This window comes from Capsicum annuum, chromosome 8 (genome assembly GCF_002878395.1).
Source record: "Capsicum annuum cultivar UCD-10X-F1 chromosome 8, UCD10Xv1.1, whole genome shotgun sequence".
Lineage (NCBI taxonomy): Eukaryota > Viridiplantae > Streptophyta > Magnoliopsida > Solanales > Solanaceae > Capsicum > Capsicum annuum.
The window spans coordinates 43819704-43832707 of NC_061118.1; the positions used below are offsets into that span (position 1 = coordinate 43819704).

The 13004-nt window shown below is 36.9% G+C and overlaps 1 protein-coding gene across 1 annotated transcript; it reads right to left on the bottom strand.

Moving 5' to 3' along the window:
- Positions 1–208: 208 nt before the first annotated feature.
- On the bottom strand, positions 209–12442 carry LOC107846688 (apyrase 1). The gene is made up of 9 exons (XM_016691000.2): positions 11647–12442; positions 10653–10781; positions 10493–10549; positions 10263–10355; positions 2133–2338; positions 1845–1936; positions 1042–1259; positions 715–904; positions 209–630 (listed from the first exon to the last, which is right to left on the bottom strand). Exons 1-9 carry the CDS (start codon positions 11959–11961, stop codon positions 515–517), a joined length of 1416 nt encoding a protein of 471 aa, XP_016546486.1. The 5' UTR covers positions 11962–12442; the 3' UTR covers positions 209–514.
- Positions 12443–13004: the final 562 nt, after the last annotated feature.

Below are 13004 nucleotides of genomic sequence, written 5' to 3' on the forward strand. Positions count from 1 at the left end.
GTTTTCTTTAATATTGGCAACACATCTGCATGGATTCAAAAAAACTAGTGGTAGATAAAGACCAACTGAGGAAGTTGATTTAGTAGATTGCTATTCTATGTACGTATTTAGTCTCATTGGATATTTTCAAGAGAGTCAATTCAACATTTTCTAACGTCGAAATCACCATCAGGTTTGCTACTAGGTTTATGATTTCCACTCATGGACATAGACGGGTGAAGGATGAGCATTTTATGTTGTACAAAAATGACCGTAAATAGATCAATCTATCATATCTTGAAACAAATCTGTCTCCTATGATATAATCACAAATAGATGTGTCATCATTATTCTTAACCAACTAGCCCCTATGAATAAAAGGGGAAACAATCGTGACTTGCTTGGACCAGGCATCCAACTATACAGCAAGGATGATCTTCTTGAGCATGATGAACCCAGTTGCAGGTCAGAGACAGCTGATAGTTGATAACCACAAGCTAATAAAAAGCAAAACTGGATATTTTAATCTTCCAAGTTAATTCATTGATGATGCAACTTCAATGGCACTACCTAATGGCCATGCTGCTTCAACCAAGGAATTCTTGTATTTCACCTTTTTCACCAATGTCATTTCTTGTCGAGCATCAAGTCCTGATCAATAAAGTATTCAATGACTAACTGTAACATACTAAAAACAATATATAATTTGTGTATTTCCTGAAGGAGGAATCTAACCAAATCCATCTACAAGTAGAGTGTACTGGTAAACAAGATCCATGCACAAGTATGGCAAGTTGTCTGGGACCACACGAGGAAATGTAGCTTTGGCATCATCAAGTCTAGTATCACAAGCACGTCTAGCTGCACTCTCAAAATCAATTGGACGAACTCTAGCAACAGCTACATTTGGATCAATAAAACCAACCTGTGCCCACAAGACAGTTATATTAGTTGCAAAACCATAGAAAAGCAGCGATTTTATGCTTTCTTGGAACAACAGCAAAAGGTACCATTGTAAGCCCATCAAATTTTGGTAAGCATCTAACTCAGTGGCACTCGTACCTCAGCAGCTCTGTCAAAGAAAAATGAGGCAACAAACATATTCTTCTGACCATCTCCACCTCCACCATTCCACACCCCATCAAAGGTGCATTTCATGTGGGTGCATGTTGATTCATTAACTTTCAGAGCCTTCAGGGCTACCAACCTACAATTTGTTACGCTTGAACCCTGAGACATAGCTGATGCTGGGTAAACCTTTCCTCCATACTTGTAGGACCCTAGCAGAGAAAACATTGTCAAGATAAATTTACTTATATAGGAAAATATAGTTAATGAAATAATTCCAGGACCAACAGGAGTCACAGGCTTTTTGTAAATTAAGGTATTCGGTGATCCTACTTTCTACAACTTACCAGATGACTAACACATTTGACTCCTTTCATGAAAATTCCATTAAATTCTAATTATGTTCTATTTAACTAGAAAACCTCTTCTTTTCTTCGTCCATATGTATTTCAAACATTTTCAGACATGGAGGGGTGAAATTTCACATGATCTGCACATGATGACACAAGTTCCGGCAAATTTTTGAATTGCTTGGCAATAAAGATGAGTGACTTGCTTTAATAGTAACTAAACATTTAAGGTCAACCTTGATTGTTGGGGCAAACAAAAGTTGAAACTTCACAAAGAGAAGGGGAGATTTTCTCTTACTGTTTTTGTGGATTGTTAAGAGAAAGGGTTTTCTCTTACTTGTTCATTGAGAAAGAGAGGGAGGTAAGTGACGCTTTGAAAAAGACCATCACACCAAAAGATGCAATCATGGAACAGAATATAGTCGCATTGAGAGAAATAGTAAATACCATGATGCCCTGTCAAGATGCAAGGACTGCCAGATTCCTTAGTCACCTTCAGAATCTCAGCTCGAGCTGCTAGCAATCCATAGTGCAAATAACTGCAAACAAGACGGATAAATCACATTAAATATGAGCAATAAAAGGGTGAGGAAACACAAGGAATACTAAAAGTCCAGATAACAAGTGAAATGCCAATAAGTCGAACCAGGTATTCAAGATAAATTTAAGAAGTGCCAACTGGGTACCCTGACATTTTCTGAGATCATATACATCTTTATATAGGATGAGACAGACCTGTGAACATAGAGGTAATATTTTGCCCCCTTGAGATACATTGCTTGCACGTACGTATCCTCTCCATCTGACAGCTTTGGAGCCTTTTGAGCATCTGACTCTGAGATGGCATATGCCATTTGTACTGAGCCACCTCCAAGATCAACCACTCCAACAGTATCAGAATATTTCCTACCCAAATTCCCTAGCAAATAATTGATGGTGACCTACACATACATTTGTAATACAAATTCAGCCAACTGTATTAATTGGTTGTCTAGTGTATCCCACCGTCCGTTTATGAGCACAAAGTAAGACACATTATATAATCCATATGGTTGGGTTAAAGACCAAGAAAAGCTAATACAAATGTGATCAGTTCTATCTACATATGCAACAACAAACCCAGTGTATTCCCACCTAGTGGGGTCTGGGGGGGTAAGATGTACGCAGTCCATACCTCTACCTCTAAAGAAGTAGAAAGGCTGTTTCCGATAGACTCCCGGCTCAAGGCACGAGATACCACACAAACACATAGTACAGCACAGAACAAGATTACATAACATAAATACGGCACCCATAAGTAATATAAAACAGCGGAAAGCACACAGATTCGTAATAAAACATGGAACACGGAATCATAACAGGAATAAAACCCCCACCAAGTACTTCCCTACACTAGCGACCCAACCTGGCCCTAGTCCTCTGCCCTAATTTGCGTCCTCCAGACCTTCCTATCTATCTACATATGCAATGATCTTAAATTAAAAAACAGTTTTACTAGTAAAGCAAGCCTCATTATATATCTGGTACTAGCTTAGTTCTGTTTTTAGTATCTATAAGATTACCACTGGTCATCAAAAAGGGAAAAGGAAAAAGAGAGAAAAAGGAAAGCTTCAATATTTCCTAATGAATTCCCCAATTTTTCACCATTACTGAATAGGACAAACTAGATTTCACTATTAGAGAGAGGGAATCATTAAAAAGAATGAATTGAATTTGGTAACAAGCTACACTTACTTTAGCACAACAAATGTTGGATAAAGCACATCCTGCTTGAAATGTAGATTATGAATTAAAGAAAGAAAATCATTGTCTAAAAAGATACAGTAATGACCTAGAGTCTGAATCATGCAAGCCATATACCTTTTACATTTCTGATTCATAGGAATATGTTAGTAGGTAAAATGACACATCGGACATTTATTTGAAGAGCAGGCAGAATCAAGCTAAGAAAGAACAAAGAGAAGGATGCTTCTTAATTTGCCCCAAAATCATCAACACAAGAAGCCAAACTAATAGGATAGAAAATGTTAAATAACCTCCAATCATGTGTAAGGTAGCATGCACTTCTTTATCTAACCAAGTCTCTGGTAGGAAATTAAGATTTCTCTAGAAACTCCTAGAAAGTAGATATATTTGTAGTAGACCAGTCTTTTTGGTTTAAAATGAGTGGTGGTTAGTGAGGCACATATGTACTTAGTTTAGTGTGAGATATTTTTGCTTATTTTGTGGTTTGTAAACCCTCACACACTCTCTCTCTATCTATATGTATATATGTATATATATATGTATATATGTATGTGTGTGTGTGTGTATATATAATATATATATGTATCAAGAAGCATCTAAAAGCAGAATCTAGCAAAGTGAAATAGAACTCAAAACCTTCTTCCTTATCCTTCTTTCTCTGCAGTTTTTTGGTAGCAATTTACAACTACATTTTTCTACTGTTACAGCTTGTAGACTTACGGCTCTTCTTTCCTTTCCTTTTAACATGGTATCAAAGCATAGCTTATTTTTAAAGAGATCTGAACCAAATATTGTTGATTAGCTCATCAAATATCTGGTTTTTCTTGAATCTAGTTGCTGGAAAGACATGGCACCAGAAAATCAGCAAATGATAGGTCCTCCGATTTTTACCAGGGAGAATTATCATATTTGGGCTTATCAAGATGAAGGCTTATTTGAAGGCTCTCAACTTATGGGATGTTGTTGAGTGAGAGAGTGAGAGAACTTGCTGTCCAGACATTGAGAGACAATGCAACTCCCAATGAAATTAAAAAGTATGATGAGTTGGTGACTAGATCTCCAAGAGCTCCCACTTGTATTTATTCAAGTCTCACGAAAGTGAAGTTTACGAGAATTATGGCCTGTGAAACAGACGAAGAGACCTGGGATAAGTTAAAGGAGGAGTTTGAAGGCAGTAACAAAGTGAAGTCTATTAAGCTCTTAACTTTGAAGAGGGAGTTTGAACTTTTGAAGATGAAGGATTCGGATAGTGTGAAAGAATACTCCTCCAGCTAATGGAGGTTGTGAACCAGATAAGAATACTTGGTGAAGAATTTCCAGATCAAGAAGTTGTAGAGAAGATCTTGAACAGCCTTCCGGACAAGTTTGAATCAAAAACATCAAAAAACTCAATTATTCAAGTGTCTTGTGACTTGACTACTCTTACAATCACTGAACTGATATCCAAATTGCAAGTTCAAGAGCAACGGGTAACTATTAGAAGTGAAGGGACAGTAGAAGATGCCTTTCAAGTAAGGCACAAATTCAAGCAACAAAAGAAAGGCAGAAAAGTATCGTTAGATAACTCTGGAGAGGTAAAATCTGGTGGAAACCAAGGTGATTCGTCAAGAAAAGGAAAATTTCCACCTCGTGGTATTTGTAAGAAATAAACCACTTGGAGAGGAATTGTTAGCAGAAGTCAAAGAAATCTCCTATTCAATGTAGATATTGTAAGAAGTATGGACACATTAAGAGGTATTATAGGCAAAAGAAAAATCAAAGTAGTCAGTCTACCTAATGGGTAAATTTCGCAGAAGATCACCAAGTTGGAAAATCAAAGGAGGTATTCATGGCCTCACATACATCACATGTTGATCGGTGTAATTGGAATGTCGATAGCACGTGCACAAAGCACATGGCGATTGCTAATAATTTGTTTGTCAGCTTGGACAAATCTGATAGAACTAAATTGAAGCTTAGAAAAGGTGCATTTGTGCAAGCTCAAGGTAGAAGGTCAGTAAACTTTCCTATTCGCAAAGGTATGAAAATCATTAACGATATTCTTTATAGACAAAAAATGTGTCATTTGTGATCCTAAAGGATGTGAAGTAGCTATAATTAGCATGACTGACAATCCCTTTCGATTTCATGTTATTTTGTTGGAAGTTGCTCTTTCAAAGATGAATTCAGTGATACTTGGCTCTGGCACAAAAGGTTCGGTCATTACAACCTTAGTTTATTGATGTATTATGCAATCAAAGGGTATGGTGCTTGATGTACCCAAAATTGAAATGTGCCGAGATGTTTGTGATTCATGTCAATTTGGTAAATTGCATAGACGATCCTTTCCTAAAAGGGAGTCTTTAAAGGGCGAAGGAAAAGCTAGAGTTGGTTCATACATATATATGTGGACCAATGAGGACGACTTCCATGAGTGGAAATAAATACTTTATTTTCTTTGTAGATGATTCAACTCGAATAACATGGGTCTATTTTCTAAGTAGAAAAGTTTAGGTGTTTTCTATTTTCAAAGATTTCAAGGCTATGATAGAAAGGGAGACTGGCTGCCGGTAGAAGTATATCAAGTTAGATAACAGAATTGAATATACTTTGCACCAGTTCAACAAGTATTGTAAAGATTTGGGTATTCAACAACAATTCACCGTGAGCTACACTTTAGAACAGAACAGGGTTTGTGAGAGAAAGAATAGAACAGTGTCAGATAACAGGATTGAATATACTTCGCACCAGTTCAACAAGTATTGTAAAGATTGGGGTCTTCAACAACAATTCACTGTGAGCTACACTCTAGAACAGAACAGGGTTTGTGAGAAAATGAATAGAACAGTGATAGAGATGGCGAGATGCATATTGGCAGAAAGGAAGATACCTAAATATTTTTGGGCTAAGGCAGTGCTAAAAAGATTACCAACTAGAGCCCTCCAAGACATGACGCCATTTGAAGCATGGAAGGGTATAAAGCCATCTGCGAGACACTTGAAAGTATTTGGTTCGGTGCGTTATGCACATGTTCCATATGCTAAAAGAGGCAAATTGGACAAGGCAAAACTCTGTATTTTGTTGGGCTATAGAACAATTGCAAAAGGGTACAGAGTGTATAATGTTAGTACCAAGAAGATGCTTATCACGAGTCTAGCCATTATGATTGGGATGGGGATTTTGTTGTAAAGAATCAAGCTGGGAGTACTTCATTTGCAGCTCCAAATCCGTAGAAGAGTGATACTTCCTCTAGTCCTATTGTTGGAACAAAGCACAGTTCAAATGTTGAACTTAACGCAGATTCTCCTGTCTTGAAGATAGATTACTAGCTGAAGTTTATGAGCAATGCAACTTTGCTCTTGTCGAACCATCTTTCTTTAAAGAAGCAGCAAGGCAGGAAGTTTGGATTTCTGCAATGGACGAGGAGCTTGCCACGATTAATAAAAATGATACTTAGGAGCTGGTTGATAGGCCAGAAAAGAAGAACGTCATCGGTATCAAACGGGTGTAGAAAACAAAATTCAATCTAGATGGCTCCATCTTCAAGCATAAAGCTGGACTCATAGTTAAAGGTCATTCTTAGCAACTTGGAGTGGACTTTGGAGATACATTTGCTCCTGTTGCAAGGCGTGAAACACTAAGATTTCTAGTCGCACTTACAACACAATACAAGTGAAGAGTCTACCATTTAGACGTCAAATCTGCATTTCTAAATGGATTGCTTGAAGAAGACATTTATGTTGAACAACCTGAAGGCTTTACTATTGTGGGTGAAGAAGACAAGGTGTATAAACTTAAAAAATCTCTCTACGGTCTTAAACAAGCTCCGAGAGCTTGGTATAGTAGGCCGGATACTTATTTGCTGTCTCAAGGCTTTGACAGAAGCCTAAATGAGCCTCTTTGTACTTCAAAAGGCAAAGGCAAGTTAATGTAAGGTTCATTGTGATATCCATTTATGTTGACGATTTGATGATCACAGGTGAAAATTCTCATGTGGTTCAAGAAGTTAAAAATGCGATGTTAAAGGTTTTTGAGATGTCTGATCTAGGAGAGATGAAGTTTTTCCTGGGAATGGAGATTTCTCAATCTTCTGAAGGAATTTTCTTGTCCCAAAAGAGGTATGCCGTAAATCTCTTAAAAAAGTTCAAGCTTGACAAGTGCGAACCTGTTGCAACTCCACTTGTTGTGAATGAAAAGTTAATGAAAGATGTTGGAGAAGAGAGGGCAGATCCAAACTTTATAGAAGTCTTATTACAAGCTTGTTGTATCTAATTGCTACGAGGCTAGACGTAATGTTTGCTGCTAGTTTATTGTCCCGATATATGCAAAGAACCGGCACTACGCATTTTGGAGCTGCTAAAAGAGGTATTGAAGTACATTAGAGGGACAATTTTTTATTTTTGAAACTGACATTAGAGGGACAATTGATTATGAAATTTGGTATAGAAGTGTGGAGAATGGAGCTCTTATTTTCTATTCAGATAGTAATTGGGGTGGATGCTTGGCCAATTACAAAAGTACATCTGGTTACTTTTTTTCATTTGGTTCATGCATTTTTTCTTAGAGCACAAAAAAGCAAGATATTGTAGCTCAGTCTTCAGTGGAAGCCGAGTATGTGGTTGTTGCATATGCTACAAATCAAGGAATTTGGCTAAGAAAGATCTTGCTTGAATTGAACCTTTTGCCAAAAGAACCAGCAGCGATCTATGTGGACAATAAATCAGCCATTGCTATTGCTGAAAATCCGATGCAACATGGAAGAACGAAGCATATCAACCAAATTTCATGCTTTATGAGATGCTGAGAAGGATTGCAAAGTTAAGCTAGTGAATTGCAAAGTGAAGAACAACAAGTTGATATTCAAACCAAGGCTCTTCCAACAAACAAGTTTGAGTTTCAAAGGATGTTGCACGGAGTTTTAGCGAAAAATCTTAAGGAGTGTTAGGAAATTAAGATTTTTCTAAAAACTTCTGAATAGTAGATATCTTTATAGACAAGTCTTTTTGGTTTAAAATAAGTGGTGGTTAGTGAGCCACTTATGTACTTAGTTTAGTGTGATATATTTTTGTTTATTTTGTGGTTTGTAAATCCTCAAACACACTACACACACACACACACATAGATATATATATGTATGTATCAAGAAGCATCTAAAAGCAGAATCTAGCAAAGTGAAATAGAACTCAAAACCTTCTGCCTTATCCTTCTTTCTCTGCAGTTTTCTGGTAGCAATTTACAGCTGCATTTAGCTGCATTTTTCTACTGTTACAGCTTGTAGACTTACGGTTTTTCTTTCCTTTCCTTTTAACAACCTCCTGTCACAAGCAAGATCAAGATCCATGTGATTTACTTTTATCATGTTAAATTATGTAAACTGCCTCAGCGAAAAGCATAACTTTTATAGAGGAGACGCTTTTTATTTGTTTATTACAGGTTCACAACACGTTCACTAAAGGATTCCTTTTGTTGTGTCACGTACTTGGAATATTTAGCTGACATATTGTAGTGAACTTCTTTGATAACGAAAACACGAAGAGTTCACAAAAATAACTCTGTCTACTTGATTAAAATATTGGAATATGTAAAAACTGAAATTATTAGAAAGATAACACTTTTATGTACTTATTTTAGGTACACAACATATTCAACTGCTTATCATAAGCAATCATTTCTGTTTCTCTTCCTCTAGTCATCTAAAACCAAGCCTCAGCACAATGTCAAGTGCCTATTCAAACTTATGCTTTTACCTCAAGCCCTCAAAACAAAATGGGTAGGCACAAAGGTGATCCTTAAAACGGTTTTTTGGTTGAAATACTGGGAAGTGTCACGGTAGGTTTTTGTTTCAAGATTATAATTATAACCCAAATATTTTGTTGAATAAAAGAACAAGATGTAACTAATAGAAATGATTTTTGACAATCTGTTGAGCTCTTTTTGAGCTAGATTTGTTAGATTTAAATCAAGATGGCAACACTTTCTTACCGCAAAGCTTTTTGATTAGGTAGGCATTTGACCATAGATTCCAAAATTTTTCACTTTATTTGAAATTTATGAAGTTGGAGTCAAAGAAGAGCTATGTTTGGATGAGCTGCGTTTGGTAATACGTTTTGCAATGGCGAGAAGAGAACACTTTATTTCGAATTATGAAGATGGAGTCAAGAAACAGGTTATAAGGTGTTTTTCAAATTTGGAATCCAACTTCAAGTTGGAGTTGAAATTTTCATGGTCAAACACTGATTTTGAAATAAAGTGAATAATTATCATGGCCAAACTGGTTCTAGAAATAAGATGATAACTTATTAAAAAAGGTATTAATCCACATAATCCACAACAACGTTCAATATATAGGAAAAAATAGGGCAATCACCAATTTGCTTATTCTACCTTTTCTTTCAAACAGTATAGGATAGGAATAAGGATAAACTTAAAGCTCTTCCCCTCATCCTATCTTTAGGATGGGATAAGTTATCCAATAAACTTACAAGCTCAACCTCTTATCCCCACCCCATGGAAGGGATAGGTTATACTGAATTTAGCACACAATAAAGCTCCTTTTATTCTACTTGTAGGACAAAAATCTCATCTTTCAGATGGAATCAGTTATTTTCACAATCTGATCTAGTGTCCCTAACATGGCCTAAAGGCTTGAATGAGACCGAAATACTTCTGTGGAAATTATAGGGATACGATGTGAATGCAACAAGAAAGCATTTGGGATGTAGATAGAGTACTTGTTCTCTGCTTAGACAACTCCAACTTGAGTTGCTGTTCATATGAAGCTTCTTCAAAGGCAGATTCAAGATGTTAATTGGTAATACTGAAAGATTGGCATGGTGGCCATTTTAAACTTTTGGTCATTCTCTCCTTGAACCTAAAACAGAATTCATTCCTTTCATTCTATTTACCCTACTTCTGAGCATAAAAAGACAACGACCTGGAATTAACTAACCAACAGCACACGAGATAAAATACCACAAAATGGATCCTTGACATGATATCAAAACCACTGCTATACTTCTCTGCTTCCCTCTAGTCTCTAAGTATCTCAAATTTGACTTAAGCAAGCACCTCTAACTTCGAATGGTATAGTAATTCCAAGTACAAAGAAGAACCGGACAAGTTGAATTTCAAACAACATACCCATTGGTAAGCACCTTCCTGGCTCCCGTCAAGAACAGTAACCCAACTTGCCTTTGACTTGAGGCTGCTTTTGCTCTTTAGAAAATTCCTCACCTTCAAATGAGATTTAGTGATTCCAATTATTTAGAAACCCAAACTAGAAAAAGAAAACTTAAAATTCTAATATAAGACATGCCCAAGTGGAAGAAAGCCTGTTACGAATGATGGTCTAAGGAAGTAATCAATTTTACCGCTTGAAGAATCTTGTCAGATGCATTACCTCCCAACTGCCTCAAACCTGCAGTTGCCTAGACAGACTCCACATAATGATTCAGTATACTGAGCATTGAGCAGGCTAAAGAATCTAAATTTCAATCGTACCAAATAATTCTAATAACTGTATCCACTCACCCCAACTCTGACTGGTGTGTTACTGCGCAATTCCATTGGAACTACATCCTCTGCTTGCTCCAGAAGTGACTTGAGAGAATTTGCAGCGGCTGCAGGGTCACTAGGATATGCACTCAAACCTGGTTTTTTCTGTAGTGCCAAAGCCAATCATTGATGAACATTTGGTGCCAAGAGAAAGCCTTAACACAATAGAGCACTCATTTGCAACGAACTTACAGGGTACAATCAGCATGGAGAGTCTTTTTCTATGAGAAACATTTATTGTTGAAATGTTTTAACTTGGGAAATGTTAATTAACAATGTTGGATGTGTATAAGAGTAGGTGGCATATTGTAATGTTCAATGAGGAATATGATTATAACTATAATGTCTTGATGATACAATTGAGTGGTAAAGATAAACAACAATAAATGAAGTTAGAGTTTCGGTAATTGTCAAGTAAATTATCTTCCACTGATAAGGGCCAGAAGTCTAAAGGGTCATTTGCTCATGAAAATTTTTCACTTTTTTCTAAACCTGAACTCCAAAAAACACGTTTGGCATAAAATTCCGGAATTCAACTTGAATTTCAGAAAAGGGGCAGCCTGGTATACTAAAGTTGCTGTTATGCGCGAGGGTATAGAGAAGGGCCATACCACAAGGGTATATTGTATGGAGCCTCACCTTACATTTCTGCAAGAGGCTGTTTCCACAACTTGAAGCCATGACCTCCTGTTCATATGGCTTGAATTCCACTTACTCCAACGCTCCCCTTTCTCAACTTGAATTCCAGAATTTTCAAGAATTTGAAAAAAAAAAAAACAACAGAAAGTTGTTTTGACCAATTTTTCACTTCAAAGTTACTCACAAAAATTCAACAAACAACTCCAATTTATTTCATCTCCAAACACAACTCTAATATTGAAATATCATTTTTCACTTGGAAAACAGAAACTATTTTCTTCTATTTCCCCAAAAAAACATGGCCAAACGCCTACTCAAAATCCAAAATTACCTGCAGGAAGAGCTCGAGGTCACTGCCAATAGGAACAAGATCCAAATGCTGATCAAGGCAGAAAACATGAACCCTACTACCAGAACTACCCGCATCAAAAACAACCGCATAATTTCTGGATCCAAATTTCGGAGATAACTTCCTATTAACTGAACCTCCCCCCATTGAATCAGTCTTCGGCATTACAAAAAGCACAAAACAAATAAGCAAAACAGGAACTGAAATCACAAGTATCACTCCACGATATCTATGGATCTTATCTGGCATTGAATCCCCGTATTGCCTATTCCGTTTCACCATTTTCTCATGTTCCATTGGAAGTGGGTTATCCTGTTGCTGTATATGCTCTAATAATTCAGCTGCTGATGGTGATCGGTATCGGATCTGACCGTTACCATGCGGTTCTTGGACTGGGTTTCTTGTATTGACGACTCCAGTTCTTCTTATGTACAGTAGGAAAGCAAAATGCCGCTTTTGTTAGCTGGTTTTGATGGCAAAGCGATGATGCGAGAGTATTGGATAAGCAAAGTGTTCAGTCTGTAGAAAATGGGGAATTGAACTGTCACCATTGACAGGAGTAATTTGGTTGACGTGGAAGATTTAAATGCTACGGTACTGCTTTCTTTTGCTACTTAAGTGAGACAGTGAAGAAAAAGGAAAAGTGAGGGAACTTCCTCTCTAACTATGCCAAATTACTCATCCATACCTATTGGGCTCGTTTGAGGTAACGGGTAAGAGATCACTAATCTTAGTATTAATTTGATGTAAGGGATGAGAGATCACTAGTCTTAATATTAATTTTAAAATGAGCTTATTTCATATTATATTTGAAATAAAATATATGAAATAACTAATTTCTAATTGACTTTACGAATTTTAATGGGCTTATCAAAGTTCATACAGATCCCACATTATATAAATATGGGAAAGTATGAAAGTGTGTTTATTACTCTGTACTATCTACAGCATTAATTTCAAAGGAGACCCGCTCAACTCCTCACTTTACGTTACCAGAGGCTCCCTGGGCATAGGGCTACCACACTTCCCGTCTGCGGCCCGGCATTCAATGCGGGTTAAAGCATCTGGTTGTGCGCTAGTGGAGTTATGATCTTCACAACAAAGAGTAGAGGTGCGAAGTGTAGTTAAAAACAACGGATCCAACAATTAAGCTAAAATTCAGGATGCAATATATCAAAGTAGACTATTTCTTGGTGGTTTAGTAAGCAACGGATCGTAGACTAATGAACACAAGAGAAGCGAGGAGGTCAACCTTTTTCAAATATAAATCGTCCAAGTAATTACGCAGATAAGATCAGACTGAATGTGTGAAGGGTATACTTTACTTGTTCACCTATGCT